The following is a 25,446-nucleotide window of genomic DNA, read 5'->3' as shown; positions in this document are numbered from 1 at the left end:
TTTGACCCCGAGAAATCATATTCTATATCATCAAGACTCATGCCTTCAACCTACAGCAAATTTGATGCTCACACTTACTAATGCTTAGGGTATGCTTTGTTGAGGGGGTAGTTCATTGCTGTCTCATGTAGAAATAGTTTCTTCAGTGCTTGTGATTTGTTTGACTTGAGTCACATATTTGGCTCACGTGTAAACACATTCACAGTCAGTGTTAATACATTGCAGAGCCGTGCTTGATTGTTGAATACAGGCAGCTGGTTATAGGCAGCTGGTTGAGTAAAAATTGTTTTATGTCCTGTCAGACTTACTCTAACACTCGACATAGACCCTAAATAACTACATCCCAAGGAAGGTCTAGGTTTGCACTGCATGTTCAAAAGGCATAAGGAGCCTTGGCAATCTTGCGACAGGCCCATGGGTAGCCAAGGCTCATTGGTGCACACATGAAAGGTTCCCCATAGGGTCTGATCCAACTGACAAGCTACTGTAGACTGTGTGCTTCTGATGGAAATGTGTCTGAATGTACAGTGCTTCAGTTTGTTGCATGTGGGGCACATAGCTGCAGACCAGTCATGGTGCCCGTGCTGACCCCTGTCTACCAATGCCAACAATGTGCACATGAGTGTCAGTACTTGTTCATGGAGTAATGGAAGAAGGAGGCTTGAAGACAAGACATTGGAGGCCGCGTAACGCTTGTGGCAATGATCTGCTGGAAAACCTCGGGTCCAATATTCAAAGTAAATGTTACTTCTTTACATACCACCTAGATGTCCATTGTCGCAGACCATGCACACCCTTACATTTCATCATGCACCATTCCATAAAGCACAAAATGGTTTTGGAATGGTTTGAGGCCAACAAAAAATTTGAGGATGTTGATTTGGGCTCTATATTCCCTTGATCTCAATCCAATCGAGCATCTGTGGCATGTGCTGGACAAACAAGTCTTATCCATGGAGGCCCTACCATGGGCAGGTGACAGGACTTAAAGGATCTACTGCTGGACATGTCAGTGCCTGATACCACAGCACATCAACAGAATCTAGTGGAGTCCATGGCTTATCCTTTTGGCTGCTCCCTTCAGGGCTTGCCAAAGTGAATCATCTTCCTCCATCTAACCTTGTTGCGTCCTGCATCCTTGTCTCTCGCAACAACTAACTTTATGTCTTCTTTTACTACATCCATAAATCTCTTCGATCTTCCTCTAGGCCTCTGTGCTTGTCAAAGTAAGTAGAATCTATCTAATGCCACAGTCAGTTGCTTCATGGAACAAATTTTGAAGGGCAGACTTCAGTCATGATAAATGAAAAAAATTCTATGAAAGGTTCTTAGTCAACCACGCCATTGTTAATTCCTGTTCAAATCTTCTCCTGGCAGCTGGACCTCGATTTTCTTCCCTTGAAGGCGTTTCATCCAAGAGATGTCTTCAGTACTTATTGACTGTAGGGAGTTTCTGTATGAAACCAGAGGGTTGGGGCTTGGTCTAAGTTGCATTGGTCTGTTTTGTAAATGAGAGTTGTTTTGTAAAAACTAGGTTGAAGAGGGTTGTTTTGTTAATGGGGTTGTTGTTAAGTGGGAAGTCTGGTAAAACTTCTGGGGACTTACCGATATTGAAATTTGAAAAGGTGTTGCCAAAATTCTCGTGATGTGATACAACGGTGGGAAACCTGTTGGATCACAAGGACTGAGGCTCAGGGGGTAGTCACTCTCGTCTGGTTCCAGTGGAGGATCTTTCTGGGTGGTTGGGAAGGTGCAGACCAGCAGACCAGGTCTGACCAGCAGACCAGGCCTGTGGGTGAAGAGTTTTGCCTTCGACCCCCTCCTCTTCTCAGAGACAGTTTTTGACAGTTCTGACAAAGATGGCTTCTTTGACTCTGCTCAAACCATCTGTCTTCTCTGGCCAGAATGCGGACATTGCTGTCTTCAAAGGAGCGGCCCTTGTTTGTCAGGTGTTTGCTGGCTGTGGAGGTCTGCCCTAAAGTACTGTCTCTCCTGTGTTGGGCCATCCCTTTGTGGAGAAGTTGTTCTGTGTCCCCAATGTAGACTTATCACACTCTACAGAAGAGGTGTTAGAATACAGATGGTCCTCACTTAACAGCGGGGTTACATTGCAAGGGGTCTGTTGTTAAGCGAGTTTGTCGTTAAGGGAAACATTGTTTCTATAGTACTACCATACAGTACCTGCATACAAATTGACCATTTGTACTGTGCTATTTTCCCTTTTTTCCCTCTAATGTTTGTATTTGCATGAATATAAGCCAATTATAAGTGCGGGTAAGTGCATACAACACATACTCACAACTCTGCTGTCAGCACATTCTCACATATTTTAATATCATCGCAAAGCCCGTCGTAACTGCAAGTTGTCGTTATCCGAGTATGTCGTTAAGTGAGGACCACCTGTACTCCGCATTTTCTATCTTGTGTCTGGATGTGCTGTCCTTGGGGAGGACCAGTCTTGCTTCATAGTATTGTGGAGTTTGAAGTGTACTGTTGAATGTTGAAAACCCCTCTGAGTTTTTTTGAAATGCTAGCAACATATGGTATGACTGTCCGTCATTATGTTCCTGTTATCGTCCTGTTCTGCACTTCTGCATCTGGTGGTTACAGTTTTGGCAAAGGCCCAATTAGGGTAGTCACAAGATTTGAGGGCTTTCCTAATATGTTGGACCTTAGTCTTTCTGCCTTCAGTAGTTACTGGGATGTTTTTGGCTTGGTGGCTTTGGCTTTATGTTCAAGAGGTGATTTGAGTCAAAGGGCAAATATTGGTCAGTATGTGTAGGTTTCTGGTAAATCTTGATAACCAGGCTCCTGTCTTCTTGAATATAAACATTACAGTCCAAGAAGGGAAGTTAGTCATCAGTGACAGTCTCCCTATTTCTTTAAAAATGCAATTGGGGGTGAACTGAAAGTGGTACATTGGAAAGGAAACAGAATACTGGAAATGTATCAGTATTGGACATTTATATCAAGTGCCCCCCTACCAGGGACCTTGACAGTTGTTGGGGATTTCAGGAACATCTCAAAGCAAAGAATGTCTGAAAATAATTTTGAAGAATGGAGTGGGTGAGTTCCCCAAAAAGTATCCTTGCTCTGTAGAGTTTGGTTGCATGCAACGCAGTTGAATACAGATAAAAAGACTTTATGATGATCTACAGTATATGCCTTGATGCCAATTTCTGGATTGTTAGTTATAGAAACATATTTTCTATTACCTGCTTACATCCATTCCTATTTAACACTTGAAACCCCTTTCTTGCATATACAAGGGTTTAGGCTACCATCATGGATAAGAAGTGAAGTGGACTGACTAGTACAGTCAGGTCCTTAAATACTGGGAAATCAACACCATTCTCATCTTTTTGACTATAAAAGACCACAGTGGATTTGAAATGGAACAAATAAGATGTGCTTGGAGTAAAGAGTTGGTACTTGGAGAACGCTGGGTCTGGTAGCAGGTAAACAGTTTGTTGCTTGAGTGTAGAGTCTAAATGGGGGATAACGCTGGTGTCCAACAACGGGGCTGGGAACTCAAGGCGACCCGGTTGGGACCAGGAGGCCAGGCAGAAAAAAGTTGCCGTCGATTGATGCAGCAGGGAACTCAAAGAGGGATCGGTTGGGAAAAGGAGGGAATGCGCTGGCACACATCAACCGGGCAGGGAACTCAAAAGGGTCCCAGTCAGCAACAGAAGGCCAGGCGCAAGAGCAGCAGCATACCCTTTCGATTTAGGGAGGACAGAAAATGAGAATAAAGAAAGAAAGGAGCCGGAAAAGGAACATGGAACAAGAGATGCAGTCCCTATACAGAACTCAGATAGGACGACAGAAAATGAAAGAGTGCGCTGGAGAAGGGAAGGCAGACAGAGGGATGACACAGCAACCAGAGAGATTGAAGGCAATTGCTGTTAAGTCCTCACTTCTTCTCTTTCTTTTGGCTTTTCCCTTTTGGGGTCCCCACATTAACTATCTCCTTATAACTCTATTCTCTGTATCCTCTTCTCTCACACTCATTTCATGTCCTCCGTCACTACATCCATAAATCTTCACTTTTGTCTTCCTCTAGAGCTCCTGTCTGACAGTTTCATCCTTGTTTCCTTCTAGTGATATATTGACCAACCCTTCTCTGCACATGACCGAACCTTCTCAGTTTGGCTTCTCTGTCCTTATTTGCAAAACATCTAATGTGTGCTGTCCCATCTGATAAGACTAATTTCTGATCATATCTATCCTTGTTTCTCCCAAAGAGAACCTCAACATCTTCACATCTTCTACTTCCAGCTCTGCTTCCTGTCTTCTCTTCATTGCCATTTGGTCTGAACCTTACAGCATCACTAGTCTCACAACTGTCTTATACACCTTTCTTGTAATTCTGGTTGATAGCCTTTTACCCCTTACATTTTTCTCTGACAGGGACTGTTAACCCTAAGTACTTAAAATGCTCCACCTTCTTTATCTCCACTCCCTGTAGCCTTATTGTTACCCTTAGGTCCCTCTTCTTCTTCCCTCCTCTTTTTTCCAGAGTGTTGAAAACATATAGTCTATTTTTGTTATCTGCATGTGATTATAAGCCTGTTTGAACCAAGACAGGTATACTTCCCTTTCCAAAATGGTGAAGAGCCAAGGGGAACTGGGTTGTTCCTGTTTTCATAATGTATGTCAAAATGTTCTAGACAATGAAAGTTGTATGTAACCAAGAATCGCCCAAAGGATAATAAAAAGAGAGGGTGCAGCGAGTCACAGCCAGAGTATAACGGGTTGTTACTGAGCGTGACATTGTTTGCTCTCCTCGCGAACAAGAAACCTGTTCTGTCGCCGTTTCTCCTTCCTTGAGAATAGAAGTGTTGGGCGATTAGACCCGACACAGAACATACCGCCCCCTTTCTAGATTTTCCTCTACCTGTTCCCTGCTCTCATTACAGATCACAATGTCGTCTGCAAAGATCATAGTCCATTGAGATTCCTGTCTAACCAAATCTGTCAGTGTGTCTATCACTTAGAACAAGAGGGGGCTCAGAGCTGCTCCTTGATGTAGTCCCACCTCCACCTTGAACTTCTCTGTCACACCTACAGCACACTTCACCACTGTCTCGCATCTCACATACATGCTCTGCACCAGTCTGACATACTTCTCTGCCACTCCAGACTTCAACCATACAATACCATAGTTCATCTCTTGCTCCCTGTAAATGCCTTTTTGAGGTCTTCAAAAATACAATGCAGCCCCCCCTGACCTTCTGTGTCCTTCTCTACCAGCATTCAGTAAGAAAGTACTGCATCTGTAGTACTCTTTCTGGGCAACCATATTGCTCCTCCCAAATGTTGACTTCTGCTCTTTAGTTTCTGTAGTTTCTGCGACTCTTTCCCATAACTAAACTTGTATCCCTAATCAACTTTATCATTCTATGTCAGCAAGACTATTAAGTCCTCGCCAATTGCTGGTAATGGGCAGTAGCTGCATGTCCCTTGACAAGCAGTACCCATGAGCCAAGGATGAGGCTGAACCATTACACAACTGCTCATGATCCATGACATACCACCTTATCAATGAAGCATGGTGGTGGCAGTGTCATGTTGTGGGCATGTATGGCAGCCAATGAAACTGGCTCCCTTGTATCACTCGATGACGTGACTGATAATTAAAGCAGCAAGATGAATTCTGAAGCATTTCAGGCAATATTGTCTGCTCATATTCAGTCAAATGCACCTGAACAATGGGAAAGATGAATATAGCTTAATCCAAGCTCTGTCTATAGAGGGGTTCAAGAAGAAATCATAACAAATAATTGCCACATTCTACGCAAGCCAAATTGCACAAGCTGTTGGACTTGTAGTCATATCTAAATCAGCTGATAAAGATAAAGTCAGTTGTGAAACTGCCCTGTTTCTAAGTCTGCCATGTTCTCAGGGCTTCAACATAGGATAGTGTTACTGTGTAATGGCTTTATCCAATTTTTTGAAAACTTGTTTGTCTGGTAGATAAATGCTAGTGGCACTAGCACTAAAACTCATGTGCTTGGGTATTGGGCCTTAATGTTTGCAACATTAGATAATTGTGTTTAAAAACATTAATGGCTTGTAGTATTTGTATGATGTTGTATGTGGCCTAAAGGTTGTGTCTATGCCTCCCTCCTCTGTTTAGCGATGAACAGAGGAGGGGGACCTTCGACATAACCTTTCACCCTCATACAATATATGGCCAAAAGTATTCTCCCACCCATCAAAATAATTGGAATTGGATGTTCTAATCACTTCCATAGCCACAGGTGTACAAAATCAAGCATCTCGGCATGCAGATTGTTTTTACAAACGTTTGTGAAACCATGGGTCGCTTTAAAGAGCTCAGTGAATTCCGGCGTGGAATGGTGATAGGATGCCACCTGTGCAACAAATCCAGTGGTGAAATTTCCTTGCTCCTCAATATTCCAATGTCAACTGTCAGCTGTATTATAATAACACGGAAGTGTCTGGGAACGACAGCAACTCAGCCACAAAGTGGTAGGCTACGTAAACTGACGGAGCGGGGTCAGCGGATGCTAAGGTGCATAGTGGGAAGAGGTCACCAAAATTCAGCAGTCAATCGCAACAGACCTCCAAACTTCATGTGGCGTTCAGATTAGCTCAAGAACACTGCGCAAAGAGCTTCATACAATGGGTTTCCATGGCCGAACAGCTGCATCCAAGCCACACATCACCATGTACAAAGCAGTGACAGATGCAGTGGTGTAAAGCACATTGCGACTGGACTGTAGACCATTGAAGATGGGTTCTCTGGAGTCATGAATCGCGTTTCTTGTTCTGGCAATCTGATGGACAAGTCTTGGTTTGGCAGTTGCATGGAGAATGGTACTTGTCTGACTGTATTGTGCTAAGCGATGTGCCAAGTTTGGTGGAGGGGGGATTATGGTGTGACGTTATTTTTCAGAAGCTGGGCTTTGCCCCTTAGTTCCAGTGAAAGGAACTCTGAAAGCTTCAGCATACCAAGACATTTTGGACAATTCCAGGCTCCCAACTTTGTGGGAACAGTTTGGAGCTGGCCCCTTCCTTTTCCAACATGACTGTGCACCGGTGCACAAAGCAAAGTCCATAAAGACATGGATGACAGAGTCTGGTGTGGATGAACTTGACTGGCCTGCACAGAGTTCTGACCGGAAGCCGATAGAACATCTTTGGGATTAATTAGAGCGGGGACTGAGAGCCAGGCCCTCTCATCCAATATCAGTGTGTGACCTCACAAATGCGCTCCTGGAAGAATGGTCAACAGTTCCCATAAACACACATCTGAATCTTGTGGACAGCCTTTCCAGAAGAGTTGAATCTGTTATAGCTTCAAAGGGTGGGCCGACGTCATGTTGAACCCTATGGATTAGGAATGGGATGTTACTTCAATTCATATGCAAGTTAAGGCAGGTGAGCAAATACTTTTGGTCATATAGTGTATACCGTGCTTGGGTCAACCCCAAGACAGATCAACACACACAGACTAAACATGTCTATCAGCAACCTCCAAACCACCCAAGAGCGTCCACAACCAGAACAATTTCCCTATCACTATTGCTGGAACCTCAGTCCAACTGATGTAATGGTCTCTTTTCCCTTGTTTCACCCAGTCCAAACTTCATCTACAATTAGCTATTGAAATTTTACCTCTGGTGAGTCACGAGAAGTTGTACCTTTGTTCCTCCTAATCACACTTACGTTGACACAGCAACCCCATTCAACCTAGTTTCCAGCAAAAACAACTCTTTCAATTACCTAAGAAGTTATCTCAACTCAGACCAGTCCCCGACCTTAGCAGCTATATACAGAGAACTCCCTGCAGTCCCATACAATTTGAGAAGCTTCTCTGGTGAGGGGTGAAACATCTTCAAGGACAGTGATCTAGCCCATGACTAGGTTTATGCATGACCTTGATGACTGACAAAATATCAGTATTTGACCCATTAGATCCAACTCACACCAGAGCCTAACATACCCAATTCAGACTCCACCTGAGGTGATCCAACCAGTTTACCAACTTACACTGAATTCCTACACACTCCAACTTCTCTTTAGATGATCCAATTGGGGTTTTTTTTGTCCCTCGCCAACCTCATTCAAACTCTCAAGTGACCCAACCAGTTTCCTTTGTTTTTCCAACGATTTACACCTAATACTTAGGTGGAAGATCATGGCCCGAACCCCTCTCTTGTATTTAATGTATCTAAAACTCCACATAGTCAGTAAGAACTGAAGTACTACTTCAGTGAGAATGTTAAGAATCTAAGCAAGTCCAGTTGATGCAACAAGCTTAAATGACAAGCACCTTGTTCGGGTGACTGAAGACCTTCATAGACATATTGACCTAAGGAACTACGATGTGGTCTTTTCCAACTGATTTCTTTCAGTTGGAACTACGATGTGGTCTTTTCCAACTGACTTCCTTTAGTGGGAACTACGATGTGGCCTTTCCAACTGACTTATTTCAGTGGAAATTGAGGCAGTTTGTAACCCAAAAACTCTTAAGATGAGTCAGCACCTCCAAGTCAGAGGCCATGACTGTCCTGATAACCACCTTATTACCGGATTGGATTCCCTTCAGTTTGGAAGGGGATTGCTCAACTGAGGAAGCTCAAGTAGCGAAAGGTCCTGTACATGAGTGAGTGTAGAATGGAAAGTGAATTGAATAGCAACCAATACTGATTCAGGCACTGCATCAGTATGTGGTGAAGAGAGTACTGTTTATGATATAAAAGCTCTTGATTTGCCAGTCCATTAATTTTCCAGTTCACTTCCATGGGCACAACTTTGGGTCATGTAATAAAGAACAAGGTATCCGATAAATGTTGGCAAAATGGTTTTCTTTTATTTGGTGGTTGGGCTTACCCATAGTGGTAGAGTGAGAGCACAGTGATCATGGGGGAGCTTAGCATATATCTGCTGCTCCTTTGCAACAAATGGAGTAAGATGAAGTGATTTGGGAAACTGATTAAAGATGCATCTTGTGCACCTCCCGTTAGACCTCAGTCCTGAGTTGGCCTTTGCCAAGGGGGGCTTTGCCAGGTAAGCATACCCACAAAATATTTGAAGGAATTGTCTATCTGACCTGGAATACCTCGGCGTCCTCCAGGGAGGGTAATGATGTGTTACCGAGGGAAGGGACAACTGGGTTGATTTACTTTGTCTGTGGCCCCTGTGACCCAGCCCTTGCCAAGCTATGGGACAATGAATGAATAAATGGATAATCCATGGCAAACACAATTTCTTGCGCATGTTCAGTTGTTACCTATGTATTTGAATAAAAACGTGACCATGTTTATGGAAGTCCACTCCATATAGAAACACACATGTAAGAGGTTCCATATGATTGTGTGTGGTTGCTGGAAATTTGCCCAAGCCATAATGTAAGCACTGAAGCAACCTAAGGATACCTCTAAAAACTTCTGTCATTTATATGATGTAACTCACAAGGGGCTTCTAAATCCTCTGTGGTACTTCTACCACTTCAGTTTTCTTCCTGTTGCCATTCTTGTAAAACTGCATTTGCTTACTACGAAGCTTTACTTGGGGCTTCTGTAACAATCTCTTTATCAGTATGACAGTTGGCAATCAGCCCCTTTGGTATGCCAACTTCTTTTGATGCTTTACCGCACAGGATTCTCAGTATGTTTTACTATGATACAGGCCCTTGATGTACAGGACCATGGTGATTCATCATTTTTGAGCTGGTAGTGAGAATTTCTGCTCCTTGCTCAAAGAAGCCATACACTTAAAGCCTCCTCAAGCTAGTAGAAGTAGATCAGATGCATATTTTTGAGTAACATTTTGATAATGTAGAATACCATATAGGTCCCTGAAGCATACCCTACAGTGTCGTCTTCAGTACTGACCTTTCAGTTATTTATTGTATGTCTCTTTGTGCTTCCATTTTTATATATAAGAATCTCAAGGAACCCCCCGATAATCCTGATTTTCAAACCTGTTTGAAGTATTTTGTTAATCACCATGTCAGACTTTCAGCCACTACTGCAGCACTAGTGGTTATCTTTCTTGCTTTTCATTGATCTATGTGGTAGCTTTTCTTCATTTGGCATTTATCAACAAAAACACAGTAGTAGTATCCCTTTTCTGTGTTCACATTATTGGGCTACCATAGAACTAGAAATCATTATGGATGCATGGTTGTGCAGTGGTAAGCACTCCTGCCTCAGAAAAGGTTCCTAGTTTGTTTCCAACTGCCTTTTCCATGTCAAGATGTATGCTCTCCTCATGTGTGTAGGTTTTCTATGAGTACTCTGGTTTCCTCCTAAAATCCCCAAAAGTGCAGTAGGTAAATTGGTCATGGGTGTATATGACTGTGAATGGTTGTACATCTCTTTGTGTGGCCCTGTACTTGCCAGCTGGTCCAATGTGAACCATGCCTGGCCAATCCACCATGCCTGGCCCATGCTGGCTAGATTGGTCTTACTGTTAGATTCTTACAGCACCATGTTGCGAAGGGTCATTTAGAAGCTTTTAAGAAGATATTGAATTCAAGTGTAAGTTCTTGTCGCAATGTTAGGAAAGCAAAGAGGGACGAGTAATGCTGCCTCTAAACTATATATTTAGGTGCAATGCTAAGAGGAACTAAAGATTCACTTATTGAAAAGAGTTCATTTAATAATCCTTTAAGATCAAGAGTACATGGCACTGTTTTTTTCTTTTTAAACAACTTATTCAAAATCGATATAGTCTGTAGCACACTACATTGGAGAGAAGCTGGGTGTTAATAACCTACCTATACATTTAAATTGAGCTTCTATCCAAGTGTGAAAATCTATTCGTATTTTACGAGTGCTAAAAAAGTGAAAATCTCAACAAGTAATAGACAGATGAAGAAATCTCTACAAAGATACATGCTAGCAGACATAGCAACATGATAGTGATACAACATGGCAATGTTTGTCGAGGGTGCATTAAATGGATTCCTTCTGCTTTAACTGCATACAGGAGCAGCGGCAGCAGCAGCAGCCATTTTGTGCTGTAGCATTCACTGCAAGCCATCTATCAAAGGAAAAGGGGTGGGGGAGGGGATTTGTCTGGCAGGCTAGCCTGTTAACAAAACTAAAATATAAACTAAAGGAAGTACTATCGTAATGACAGTTTTTCACAGATAAATATCCTATGCTGTTACTAGACTGTACTATTGCTCAAATGTTTTTTTCAGGCAGATGTAAACCTGTAAGATACCATTTTTATCCTGCCCAAAGACCGTTTTTGCTTTTCAGAAGAAAACAAATAAAACATGGTCTAATCCGCAGTATGTAGGTTGCTACCATTAACAAAAATATGATAATTCACATAATGTGAAATAGTGTTAATTTTTTGCTCTGTTACTACATTTAGTAATGTAATTTCTATGTTCTATATATTAAGTGTAAATTGTTTTTTCTTTATCCTTTTTAACTTACCCACTTTATTTTCTGAAGCACCCTTCTGTTTCAATGGTTTAGTCCATGCTTGGCTGTAAAACTCCTAACTGGAGCAGACTGTGTGTGGGGGAGGGGTGTTGGCGCTCTGTGTCAGGCAGTTGATTTTCGATGTGTCCGTGTGGTGCTAGCTATATCTGAAGTAATCATTAAGAATTCAGCCAGCATAATGAGCTACCGTATGTGAATACCGCTAATCTATATATTTCCATGTTTTTACATTCTTCTGAGGGAAGCTGTACTACCTTACCAGTACTGAGATCTATTGTTTTTATTTTGGTATGTGAGTTAACGTGGACTGTTTTCTTAAATGGTATTTTCACAGTTTTGAAACAAATCTTGCCAGTAGTGCACGGCGAAAGAATAATAACCGTGTGCTTGATTTACACTGAAACTCCCGGTTCTGCCCTCCCCCACCCTCTTGCTATTTTTCTTCCCTTTTTTCCTTCTACTCGTCCCCTGCTAGCCTTTAACTTTGAACAAAAATGAGAAGCCAAAAACACGCGTACTCAAATTTAAAGGCTAGGAACCAATACTTGTAGGCCTGAATTCCTCTGGACTATTTAAAATTCACAATCTGAGAGAAAAGAAGATACTTAATATATCTTTGTAGCACTATGATTTGTTATTTTTTTGTTCACCAAGAACACCATTTTTCAGAGTCTGACAGGGCTATGGTACCATGGCAACAGACTTATATATTGAAAAAATTTCATTTGGGATTCTTCATCTCCCTTAATACATGAAGGGAAATTACCCATGTGTCTGCTATATATTCTGCTGCTCTATTCTGCTGCTCCTTTGAATAACTCAAAGTTTCAGTTGCTTCTGGTTTAGTGCTTGCGACGTGGCAAATATAAAACCATCTGACTTTGTGGGGAAGCATGAACAGGCCAGTGTAACTAGTAGACGATACCTTATAGGATTCACTGTTGGTCCATAACAAGGAAGCGTGAGTGATTATCAGCTTGTGTTTGACACTGAAGAATCTTGAGTTTTTCAGGGGAACCAGCAGATTTTGTGTCTTAAACTTCAATTATAGTGCAACATTGCTACACACATAATGATGCTTATCGCATATGAAATGTGTTAAAAGGTAGCATATAATCTGGATGCTTTGGGAGTACAAAGAATCCACATCTGATGTGAGGCAACCAAAGTATCCTGATCTGTTCATTTAATCAGTTAATTTATAGTAATCTTTGTGGATCTGATAAATAATGAATTTGATGTGAGAATTCACACTGCATTTGGGTGAGAGGCAAGGGAACCTTTGGAGTAGTCCAATACAGAGCTAACAGAGGCAAACACTTCAATCCTCCAGGCAACTCAATGTACATTTTTCAAGACTGTTATTTGGAAACTAGATCTGAGAGGAATCCCTGAAACAAGAGCAGCTTACAGGCTGATCTCAAAATATAAATTTGAATTAAATGGAGCACCTTATTGTGCCTTGTAAAGCAATAATTCCTGTATCACAGTGATCCTTTTTCAGGCTTTCTTTTTTGAATAACTGAGTAGTACACATAAATATGAAGACTTCGGACTTTGAGAATCCAAAGTAATCAAATTTGAGGATTTTTTTCAGTTCTTCTACACTACTAAAATCTCACCAGAACCATCCTAATAAAAATGCTACCTACGTTATGTATCTTGTTTTTGCCTCTACGTACGATTAGTTTCAGAAATGTGTTACTAGATAATACAATATGCTCAGCTAAGAGGACTCAGTGCGGCTGTGCAGAGCAGACCAGGTGGCCATTTTAAGTTTCACTGAATCCAGATGCAGAGGATAGGGAGGGGAAGACTGCGCACCATGTGCAGTAATGTTGGAATGCAGACTCTGCTCTCACTGGCAGATACCTTTATTCCCTTTTAATGCCCATCTATCTCTCTGGCTCTACATCCATCTAGAGACTTAAGATAACTGAGAGGCATGGTATAGTTTAAAGATATATTTTTGTGTATGTGTATTTTTACAAAATGAGTAGCATGACAGAATGTTGACCGTAGCTGGCATGTTGTTTAAAGGCCTTTGTGGTACTACTCAGAAGGGAAAGTTCGAAACAGTTATTTAGCCATTGTTTGTGGACCCAGTTATCTTGAAGCAAGCTGATTAAATATTGAACAATTCACCTCAAACTGTTAGAGGAAGACATTAAGCTAATTTTTCATACTTCCTTTAACGCCCTATAGCTTGCTGTTTTGAAAAACACAACACAACATGTTGTCTCTTAAAACCAAAAATTGAATATGCATACTGATTAACATAACTTTATGATTACATTTAGGAACAACATTGGTAACAAATTGAATGCAATTCAGTTTTTCTTCATGAGTAAGGAGATTTCTGGAGATAGACTGTACTTGTTTATTCTGGTTTGTAGGCGGGGTTTGTTAAAGGATCTGCTCATGCCTGTGCTCAGCATGCTGCTCGCAGCAGCGCTGGTGGCCATTTTGTGTGTCTGCAGAAACAGAAAGGGGGGGATGGGCAAAGAACGCACACAGAGCTTTTATTTTCTCTCACAACACGGGTTTTGCTGAGAAAAAAGAAAGGGAATACACATTAATTGTCATCATAAACTATATTTCTGTCCTCCACTCTTTGAAAATGCAATTTTTTGTTTGGTGCTGTACTAGGATTTTGAAAACTAATTTGTCAGGAATTTTGACTTCAAAGAGAGTAGAACTAAATTTAGTATATTGTTTCAGATTTTTATGTATTTAGTTTATTTTTAAGTACAGGTTCTTTGTTTCTCATGAGTGTCAGGCCACCCCTCTGTTGGAATGGTTCAGTCCGTTCAACAAAAGCCCTCAGTGCTGTGCAAGAGGCTGGGGACATGGAGGCTGCCTAGTGTTTCAGTCTGTGATCAAATTTCTTGCTTTACTCGGCTAGCATTAGAGTATGGCTAAAAAGCACTGTTTCTGTGTTAATAGTTTCTTCTCAAGAATGTTTGTCTCAGTTTTTAATCAAATATATTATCAACTCTGTTTTTGGTATCGCAATCATACTAACGCAAAACATCTTTGCAAAACATTTATTTGGCATGTCCTCTGTCATGATCTATCTGTAGAAACAACTAAGTTTCAGCTTTTGAAATCTTCCTGTACCAATCACTTTTTTAGTAAAAATATACTCAATCTCTTTTGTCAATTTTGGAAAATTTGCAAATGTACTTTGACGGTTTGATTTATTCAAATCTTCATTTCTTTTTCTTCTAAATGACCGACCCCCACAATATCACACCATCCAAATGGTCCAGTCCATGTGTGATAAGGAAAGGCGACTCTAGCTTGTGTGTGTGTGTGTATTTGTGTGTGTGTGTGTGTGTGTGTGTGTGTGTGTGTGTGTGTGTGTGTGTGTGTGTGTGTGTGTGTGTGTGTGTGTGTGTGTGTGTGTGCGAGCAAGCAATGGAGAGACAGTGAAGGGAAGTTGCATCTGCTTATTGGTCGAGTGTGTTGGGCGTGAAGCTGGCCGCGTACTGCTAGCTAATTTCTTGATTAAAGTCAATGAAGAACTGATCTCTCATTTTTATGCTTCATATGTTTTTTTCTGTTAGATTATTTATTTACAATTTCTATGAGGTATTTTGATAGTTCATTTTGCAGAGTTGTGAAGGACCCTCTTTACAGTGAATGGAATCGTCTGAAAAAAGCTCCTCCCATTTGCCCTTCATCTTCCGTCTGGTCTTGTGGCCACGTGGTACTTTGATCAGCGTTCTGTTCTTTGTATGACCTCTTAAGAGGAAAAAAAAAAAACCTTTGTCAAGAGTCAAAGATTTATTATCCACAATTATCGTCATCTCTTTTCTTGCAATTAATTGTAGTGTTTTTTTCTTTAGGAAAAAAAACAAGCCTGCCTGTACAATATAGGATATCCTATAAAATTAAATTTTTATATGCATTTTAACCTTTTCTGTCTGGCATTCTTCAAAATATTAGTCTGATCTAATCACTTTCTTTACTGAGAAACATTTCATAGACAAGTGGAGGCAGGTGTGTGAAAATTTCACCTTGAAAGGAGATGGAAGAGGTTTTCCCATGCTGTTTGAAAAAAGCCTAGCTAACAAGCACGTCAGGTTAGAAAACCACAAAGAATGATCAAGTCAAAATGGTATAAGTGATTAAAAAAAATTTGTGTTTAGGATGCAAAAATATATGAGCAAGTATGTTCATGAATTCTCAGGGCAATTTAGCTGATGTGTGCTTAAACCAATGAACAATCAAATATAACCAGGATAACCCAGTTCATTTTTAGTCTACTGGAAAATCATGCCCAGCCTGACCCTTCAAAGTGTAACATGTAAGCTAATTTTACAGCAGTCTTAAATAAGGCCCCTACTTTTCCACTGTGGTCAAAACAAGCAGAGGAATTGGAACAGGACAAGGCTACCTCACTATTTAGCTTAATGGTCGGGGCTCCTTAGTTTATTGCAGATAGTGATTCCAATGAGCACTTAATGTAGTCAAGCTGCAAGGATACAATATGTGAAAGACTCATATGGGGCTGTTTTTCTTGGACCAAAAGGTTTATTCACATTTATGCCTATGGCTGTAAATGTTACTTTTTCAGCTATAGAACGCAGTTCAAGATTCTATGGCTTTAGTAAACTGACAAGTCATGGTGAATTACTTAAAAATACAGTGGAGGACTTCTTCATATTGGTGTCTGGACGTGTGCTGCCGTTTGATTTTGATTTTCCCTCATCTAATATTAAAATATTTCTAAAGGACAAGTCTTCCCCTGCTCCTTGGCAGAATGGTTTAGTCCATGCTGGCTGTTGATTGCCATACTGTGAACTAGTTTGTGCTAGACCGGGGGGAAGGGTGTTGCTAAGCAACTGTCTGTGCGGTTTACCTCTCCCTCTCCCTGTTCGTTGCTAGCTAGGGGATGATAGCAAAAATCACCTTAAAATACCATATGCTAATATATACTATTTGATCTCTGTCTTCAGATGAGCATTATTGTACTATTGTTCAGATGAACAAAATTACATATGTGTGATGAGAAACTAATATTTTATGTTGTTTGCCATTTCTTTTCACTTTGACAGATTTCACCTTTTCAATGCTAACTTTTTAGAAGGAAATCAACATATACATGGAATTAAACTGTTGCATACTTTTAACCACACATCCTATCATAGGACACACCCCTGCAATGAACAAGGTAGTCTAGTCCTAATGGAGCTCCTCCTTTCTTAGACGTTTCTCTTCCGCCCCATCGGCCATTCCCTGCTCTCACATCTTGGTCTGCACAATACATGGAAGGCCTCAGTCCCCCACACCCTGCTAAAGGTTGAGAATTCTTAGTTTTTAAATAATTGTACATGTAAATCTGCTAATTTTTTGATTGCTTATTTTTCATGTGATTTCAAGGATGGCTTTTGGTAATATGCCAGCCAAACAATTTGCACACTTCCCTAGTGTGCTTCTTCTCGTGTGCCTCCTTCCACAAGTCCCTAAGTGTCGAAAAAGAATTTGAAAATTCACCATATTCAGTTCAGTCCAGCATATCACTTTATTGTCTAGCATGTGGGACTTATAAGATATCAGTGCAACAATTAAACCTTATTTCAGTTCAATATAAATATATTCACAAGTATCATGAAACATTTAAAGGATGAAAATCATAACTTACCACTTTCGAACCCGACTTCTCCTGCAAGTGAGTGTAATTGTTGAGATGGAGCTAGCATTGACTTTTTGCTACATTTGGAAGTGAGGAGATCGTAAGGGATGTTTTCCGGAACGTTTTAATGGTGTTTTGTTTTCTGGCTAATTCTGGACTGAGTTAGCGTGCGGTCTGTAAGAAAAAGCTTCTTCATGCAATAGGATACATTTAAGAGGTACAAGCATGTGGCTTCTTGGTTACTGTCTGTACCATCATGTGCGCAACATCAACCATTATAATGTCCACTTTGAAAGGGATGCTAGAACTCAATCTGTTATGTTCAAAGACTCCAAGGACATTCTCTTGCCTCAGGTCATGGATTTTTGACTGAAAAAAATATTTTCAAATTCATCGCTATATTTGTCCTTTTTCCCTATGTAAATCCAATCTCACACTCCTAAATCAGCACAGATCAGGATGGCTCTTGAAATTGTACGGGTTTTATGATGGCCTGAGTTGTCTGCTAATGCCACACCTAGTTTATGCATTATTATTTAACATAAAATGAACAGCAGATGAAGGTGAAGATAGATTTGACTCTGGACAATTTGCTGAAGTCACCACTGATAGTTTAAGATACATGTGGAATAATTTCCTTATGTACGTTTTGTGCCAAATGTTATGCTTTGATGGAGATTTCTAGTTTACCAGAATTCAAGCGATCAACCCCTTTTTTACTTTGCAACCTTGGTGAAATCTTCAGCCCAACTTAAAATTCTTATCGAGAAGGGTCTGCACTGCGAGCCGATATGCTAAATAGGGCCCCCTTGAGCTAGCTACTGAGAGCATGGGCTGGCAGCACACAGAAGAGCTGACGGCCATTTTGAGAACCTACACTGGATCCAGGCGCAGTAAATGAAGCCGTAGGATGGGGGAGGGGGATATTGTGCACTGCGCAGTGTGCAAGAACATTGGAATGTGAAGTGAACCAGTGATCGTTCTCACAATGCAGACCGCTCTAGATTTTTTTTTTCTGTGTTTTTTTTGTATGTAGCATTATTGGGTTACATTTTATGCATCATCTTAGTAAGATGGGAGTTGAGAGCAACTGCAGAATATAAAAGCTCAGAGGAGTACCTTTTGCGAGACACTGGTCTCATATATTTCATTTAGTTAAGTTTATTCTGGTTCCAGTTTACTGAATGTCAAAATGTTCCCATGTAAGTGGTAGGCTGAAGTGTTGAAAAATGCAAACAAAGTGAAAATCGAACAGTTTGGAGAAGACATTTTCAGGAGACTGTCAGCTTCCCTCTTGGTGGCCAAAGCTAACCAGCTTCATAGTGCAAAACCGATGCATGTTTTAATTCTTTATTTTGTCCTGTGCTTACTTAAGTATGTGTTGTAATATGATTAGATTTGTACAGGCACTTTTTAGATGATTCAAAACAAGCAAACAAACCTTAGTGGTGACTGCTACGCACATTTTGGCTCTTCCCCTAGAAGAATAGAAATCCTGGCAACATTACTTGTTTACCTTTGTCAAACAAAACAAAAACAACAAAAAAAGAAAAGAAAACAAGAAAATATAATTGAATGTACATATTGCTCAAACTCCAGTCGTAACAAAAAATTTATCTTAACCCTTCACATTTTTTCCCCATATATAATGCCATTGTTTGAGATATCTCAAACAATGTATTTTGATTACTGTTGTAATTTAAGCTGTAAAATTGTCACAAATTTTGTATTAATCTACTGATGCGGTTATCAGCTGGATGGAGAAAGTAGCTATAGAAGGAAATCTATATTTAGAAATTCAAAGTTTTTGAATGTATTACCTGGGGATTTCAAATGAAGTTCATCTTGTCCTGGTCTAAGATCGTTGTTTTTGTTGTGTTTGTTGTTTTATTGTTTTTAAAAAGCGGACTTCTATTCTTCTTTTAGGTGAGAACTGCGGAAAATCCATGACAAGGAACCTTTGGGCTTGAAGGTGTGTTCTTGCAGAGTTTGTTTTGTATATGCGCAGCACCCTTTCTGAAACAATGTCATCATGATGTCAGTACCATTTTGCTAATGCATGTAAACTGAGAATTATGCTTCTTTTAATCTCACTGTCCTTTTGTACATAGTTTTCATGCATGTGTAATTTTACTTGTACACTTGCATACCAGCGTAAATCTCCAGATGCTTTCAGTATTTGAACATTAACTGGCTGTACATTAAAAAAAAGCTGAATTGTAGCAACTAGCCACAAAATAATTCAGTTGTTAACAACGCTAAAAAATATACGAGAAATCCTGCATGTTTTGCATAACCTCTCGACTGCTGCCAACAGGGCCTCAGTTTGCTCTCGCTCATTCGTTGAGGGTTGAACCAATCGGAATGTGGGGGGAGGGTAGAAGGGTTGCGTTGCTACTGTCGTTAACGCCAATGTCGTTTCTGTTTCCTCTTATCGCTTAATGCAAATATAAAATCGGTAAGTTATATGTATGTATATATATTTTGTTTTTTCAAAATAAAAGGGATTTTTATGAGCGGTGAAGCCTGTCTGACTTATAAACTGATTTTTTTGGTATTCTTAGATTGAATTTTAACTATTGGCAAATGCCATAGGATGGATGCTTTAGATTTGATCAGGTAGTCCGAGAGAACAGCTTTGTGACAAATTTGTAAAAAACGAGGCTATCGGAACCGTTTGGAATGCAGAGCTCTGAGAGAACCTTCTGGAAAAGAACAAACATTAAATCCACAGGGCTCTAGAGTGACCTCTAGTGTTTCCCCATAAAAGCTGCAAGTATGGATCTAACATGGAGGGTTTTGTAAAAAAGAAGAGACTCCAAAGGAGAAACAGTATCGCCATTACTTGAGGCACTACTTTAGATCTGTAAATCTTTCCCAGACTCACAGAGCTCATAATTTCTGTTTTTTAATGTAATCCCTCCACTACACTCCACAGGCAGAAATGGAAGTTGTTGTGACAGAGGAGAAGAAGAAAATTTTCCGTGCTAGGAAAACCATGAAGATCAGTGATCGGCAGCAGTTGGAATCTCTTCACACCACTCTGCTGACAGCTGCTCCTGGAGGGTCAGAACCATCTCCGCCACCTTTAATGAATGGTATCCACAAAGAGGATGGAGAAAAGGCTATAGACAATGAACAAAACAGCAACTTGGACCCAAATTCACCCGTTGCAGTGTCGCCTGCTTCTCTTACCTCTCTCAGCTCTCCTGCTCCTTTCTTGTCCCTTAATTTATCCCCTTCTCCTGGATCTTCACAAAGTCCTAAAGATAAAGAAGAATCTTCTGCATCACCTATGTCACCATTCCTCTCTCATACCTTTGAACTTAAAAGCATGGAGGAGGAGGGGGAGGAAGATGAGGGAAAGAGAGGATCTTCCTCATCGTTGTCCAAAGTTTCCCCCACACCAGCATCAACAGGATCCAATAAAGAGCAAGAAAAAGAAAAAAGGGTGATCCAAGAGGTTGAAAAAGAAGAGGTATGTAAATCTATTAGGAAACAATTTCCGTACCTCGAATAGTATCAAAAATTTTCACTTCAACATATTGATTATTCCTTTCTTCAGGAGGACCAGACCACACCAAAGGACCCAGCGGTGGATTCGGCCAAAGAGTCTTTAAAAGGTTCTCTTCCAAGTTCACCTGCGCCGCCTCAAGTATCTGATGATTCAGAACCAATGGAAACAAACAGTGATAGTACAAAGGCCAATGACCAAGAGGCTTCAACGGCCAAAACCGAAGATGAAAAGTGTTCTTCCCCCAAACCTACATCTTCTGATTCCTCTCCTCCTTGTCCCTCTTCATTTGATGAAAAACAAGGGAAGGGAAACGTTGCAGAGGCGAGTAAAGAAAAGACTGACCGAGATTCCAAGAAAGGTTCACTTGTGGCTGAAACAATGGAGGGTAAATCACTGAAGACCAAAAAGGAAAAAACTGAAGTTGGACAACCAGCGAAGCCATCTCGCCCATCATCCACTCCACCATCTAACACAGGTATGAGATGTTAAAAGTAATTACTATATGATATCTACCACAATCCAAAGGAAAACTTGAAACGCTAGACATTCAGTAAACTTTATATCCTGATCTCTTGCTCTATTTACAAACAACATCTTAATGGGAAGGCTACTGGAATATTTGGGTTCATGGCAATGACTTAAGTACTCAAGTACTTAGATTTGTATGATTTAATGGTTTTTGGCATGATGAGTTATTTTTAGATATTTGAAAAATATTTCTTTGCCTGGTTTCTTTGCTATAGAGAGCATAGTCCCAACAAAAGTCTACAAAAAATACTGCCTTTTATTCGAAACCATTAAAATTGTGCTTGATCGAGTAATCTGCAAATATTGGAATTGTGCCACAATTGACATGACTTGCAATGTATTGTATAACACCATCATGTATAATTAAATGAAGTCATTAAAACATGGGCTGACATATAAAGGGAGAAAAAAGTGAAAAAAAGAAGTAAACACAATATTATCAACTCTCAAGCCTCAAACTGAGATTCCACAGACATTGACCATGTATATGTTTATAACAAATTTAACGCGTATCCAATCTGACCTGTGCCCAATAGTCTTATATGGACCCAATAGTATGCAATGCCTTGTGTGCAGACAAATATCTTAATATGTCAGGTATTAGGCTAGCAAATTGCTTGGGGTATATTGTAATGCAAATATGGAAAGTTGATAAAGTGATCATGAATATGGCAGGGCATCTTAAGAAAGAAAATTAGTCAAATCAACTGCATACAAATGATCAAAATGGGTGTTCTTGCATTTTTTGTGCATAAAACACACTCTTGTTTGACCATTTTTAAAAAGCAAGTAAATACTTTCATATTTAAGGAATACATGTGCGTCTTCTCCGTGTTGTGATATAACACTCTCACAAATTCTCCTGTGTTCCTCCCAACTTGAAGATGTGCAGCACTCTGCATTAAGTATTCGCAATTAAGTCTGTTCTTACACATCATCCAGTTTTTTTTTGGTATATATTCAATCAAATTTCTTTAAAAAAAAATGCACCAATATGTTAGAACATGACTGATTGGGTAAACGCTGAAAAATCTGAAAATAAAAGAGGTAAATCTCCAAATATTTGTCTCTTAGGTTTATAATTTCAGCCTTAATGTGTTTACCTCTTTAACCGGACCTGAAACTTGATGTCCAACAACCTATGTCAACATCCTTGCAGATACACCCTCCTACAAAATATCTTTTTCTTTCAATTTCAAATTCTTCGTGAAACCAATTAATCACATGGTTTCTCCCTGGTCATAACTCATTTTGTAACCATTTTCCCTGCTGAGATGAGAGCATTTTTATTAAACCCAACCACCTACCAAAAAAGGTTCTTTATATTAGCCAAGTATGGACTTGTCAACTTTGTTACGAGCTTAAAGATGTAAGATGAGCCAATTATTAATCACACAGGAAAAGATGCATCATGTCATGCACGTTACAAGAAAGTATTCCAACAAATCCTGACATGAAATGGAGAAGAAGCTTTATTTTTGGTCTCAATATTGTGCTTTTTATCATTTTTGTGAATGTATGACTGTTGCCAGGGTGGCATGGTGGCGCAGTGGATCAATTCTCACAGGGGAGAAAATTGCCCCAATCTGTGAATGAGAGGTTTTATATCTACATGTGCTCGTTATGTCTATATGTGCTGTTATTGACTGGCAACTGGTGTACCCCACCTCTCGCCCAATGACAATTGAGATAGCTTCCAGCTTCCCTGCTACCAAAAGTGCAGGATAAGCAGTAGATAATGAATGCATATTTGCAATAGAGGAGGAAATTCTTGAGGGAAATTCAGAGAGGAGCTGATAGTATCAATGTAAATATGTTGTCATATGTTTTAGGACCCAGCACTAAAGCGAAACACACAGACACTGGACACAAGTCCTTTGTGGTGGTGAATAATAGACAGATATTTGAACAAACTGCTGAATATGTATTCAGCCACAGAGAAATGATTAATTGCGGTCAGTAAATGCATTGCAAGTTGTGTTTCAAAGAAACTAAAGAAATTGACTATACATTTTTGGATATTTTTTTAGATCAATTTTAATTTTTCTTTCCTACACAAAACATAGCTAATTTTCAGTATATGTCTATGATGTTAGTGGCCTGTAGTCTCTGATTCAGTAAGCAAGTCCATCAACGCCACCCATGTTGTGTTAAAATCTATTTGGTACTGCAGCAGCTGACCAAGGAGGGGTAGACAGAAATCACTGTAATAATAACTCTGACTGATTAATGATTTGTGATTTGGCCAGTAACTGTCTTGTTTTCTCAAAATAGTGCAAGAAGAGAGGAGCATAGCCTCAGGAATCAAGCGAACTTTTTCAGAGGGTTATGAAAAAGATGGACAGTCTGTGAAAAGAGAGGTGAAGAGATCCAAGGTGGAGCGTGAAGAGCTGGAGGCACAACTGGAACTTAAAATTACTGCAAAAGCTGGCAGCCACCACAAACTTGAAAAGGTTTGTTTACAGCAGTACTGCTGCACTTTTCCTCAAATATCTGAGGTGGCCAAACACATACTATATTTGAATAATTTGATTTATATTAACCCCCATATATGATTTTTTTTTCTTTTTCAGATTGTACAGCAGCTAGTTGAAGAACGGTTGAGGGTCCTGGAGCTGACCATTTTTGAGAAACATTTCCAAGAGTTAAAGGGTAGAGTTGACAAGATTGATTGTGCCACTAAACACCAGTCAGCTATTAATACACTCCAAGTAAGTATAAGATTTTTAGCACAAAAACCTTTTTTCAAGAATCTATGCAGCATTGTCAGATTCACTTCTCCAAACGAGTGGGATGAATTTAAGTGACACCATTTCCACCATTTTTGTAGGCCAAGATAGCCCGGCTAGCTAAAAAGTTTGGAGAGGCCAATCAAGCATCCGAAAACAAAAGGAAACAGGAGGTAAGAAATGTGTTTTGATGTTTAATGTTTCTAAAGTATATGGATCAAGTATTCTTGATGTCCTTTGGAAATGGTCCGACATGGGTCCGCAACCCGTGACCCTCCAACCGCAGGCGGCTCTTTGATCCATCTGATGCGGCTTCCTTTGGATTTTGAAAGTAATTGAGTATTTAAATAATATGGATTTTGTTTTAGTTTATTCATTTTTTAAAATGTGGTTTTAAATTTGAAGATTATGGTGATCTTGTAACATCTAAATAAAATGTGTTAAAATGTTTTTGTTGCTCCCAATAAATGACTGCATGCGGCAGTAAAAGGCTGACAACACAGAGTGAGGACGGCATTTTTGGTTTGCTGCCGGTGGATAATTTGTGTTTCGCTTTTTTTACTTTTTTCATAAACACAAGAAGGACTCAAATAGATGTTAATATTTTTTCTTAAAAGTAACAATCAATTCATTCAATTAAGTCATTTTTGCAGAGTTCAAAATTTTTGTCGCATGCAGAAATGTAACTTCATTTTCTCTGCAGTTGTTAATTGCAACACATTTTGTTTATACATTCAAAGCGTTTATTTTCACATGAACAGTGTACAAACATGTTTCCTGTGCAGTGAAACACCTACTTTGCTGTCCACAGTGCATTTGGATACATGGCATAAAGGAAATATACCGTATAACGTTATAGCCATGTTAATTCATTTTTAAATTTCAAAAAGGTTTTGTGGCTCCCGGTGTCTTCTTTACTGTGGGGAAACCAAATAGCTCTTTGAGTGGTAAAATTTGCCAAACCCTGGTCTCACAGTATACTGTCTTGATTCCAGCAGGCCCTTGCTGCCAGTGCTGCCAGTGCTGCCAGTGCTTCCAGTGCTGCCAGTGCTGCCGGTGTTGCTGTTGCTGGTACTGCTGCCACTGCTGCAAGTGCTGCGACTGCAGTCAAGACTTCAAGTGTTGTGAACAACTCTCCAGCTCAACGGTAAGTGTCCAAGCATGGAATACATTCTTTCATCTCAGGATAAAAAAGTTAGCTATAACATTATGACCACTGGCAGGCCAGTTGTTAGGATATATAGGGGAGCCAGTGAACAAATTTTTGTTTCTCAATTTGATGTATTTGACTTCAAAAATGGACAAGCGTGAGGATATCAGTGATTTTTTTTTATCAGAGCCAAAAGGGAACAGGGCATCTCCACAACTGTAGCCCCATTCTGGTTTCAGTTGTTGTTGCCATAGAAACACAAAAAAAATTAACCAGAAACAAGTTCCAGGAACCCCATGACAAGTTCAAGCCTTTAAATTCCCCAGAAATGTGCTTAATAAGGAAGTGATCCATGGTACCCTTAACTTGCGACTTTCAGGACTGAAGGGATCAGATGCTAATTTCACAGATATTACAGATCACCTTCAGAGTTTTTGTGGGGTCCA

At 40.0% G+C, this 25,446-nt stretch overlaps 1 protein-coding gene and 1 long non-coding RNA gene across 8 annotated transcripts in view; both read left to right on the top strand.

Moving 5' to 3' along the window:
* atf7ip (activating transcription factor 7 interacting protein) overlaps positions 1-25,446 on the top strand; it is a 39,830-nt gene that overhangs the window by 3,271 nt on the left and 11,113 nt on the right. For 2 of the 7 annotated variants that reach the window (XM_086157011.1, XM_086157012.1), the window contains exons 2-8: positions 19,003-19,048; positions 20,015-20,554; positions 20,642-21,068; positions 23,396-23,574; positions 23,695-23,832; positions 23,952-24,023; positions 24,846-24,997. In XM_086157011.1, coding sequence (XP_086013137.1) covers positions 20,021-20,554; positions 20,642-21,068; positions 23,396-23,574; positions 23,695-23,832; positions 23,952-24,023; positions 24,846-24,997 — 1,502 coding nt within the window. In that variant the 5' untranslated portion in view covers positions 19,003-19,048; positions 20,015-20,020. The remainder of the gene's footprint in view (positions 1-19,002; positions 19,049-20,014; positions 20,555-20,641; positions 21,069-23,395; positions 23,575-23,694; positions 23,833-23,951; positions 24,024-24,845; positions 24,998-25,446) is intronic. The other 5 variants (XM_086157008.1, XM_086157010.1, XM_086157015.1 and 2 more) reach the window with 4 other exon arrangements.
* Positions 3,418-4,275, top strand: LOC147228782 (uncharacterized). The gene is made up of 3 exons (XR_015106972.1): positions 3,418-3,895; positions 4,064-4,146; positions 4,245-4,275. It is a non-coding gene; the product is annotated as an uncharacterized LOC147228782 (long non-coding RNA).

The sequence above is a fragment of the Fistularia commersonii genome, chromosome 12 (genome assembly GCF_037954325.1).
Source record: "Fistularia commersonii isolate RoL2024-O1a breed Wild chromosome 12, RoL_Fcom_v1.0, whole genome shotgun sequence".
NCBI lineage: Eukaryota > Metazoa > Chordata > Actinopteri > Syngnathiformes > Fistulariidae > Fistularia > Fistularia commersonii.
Note: the sequence above shows the minus strand (reverse complement) of the source record. Positions and strands in the feature narration are given on the sequence as shown.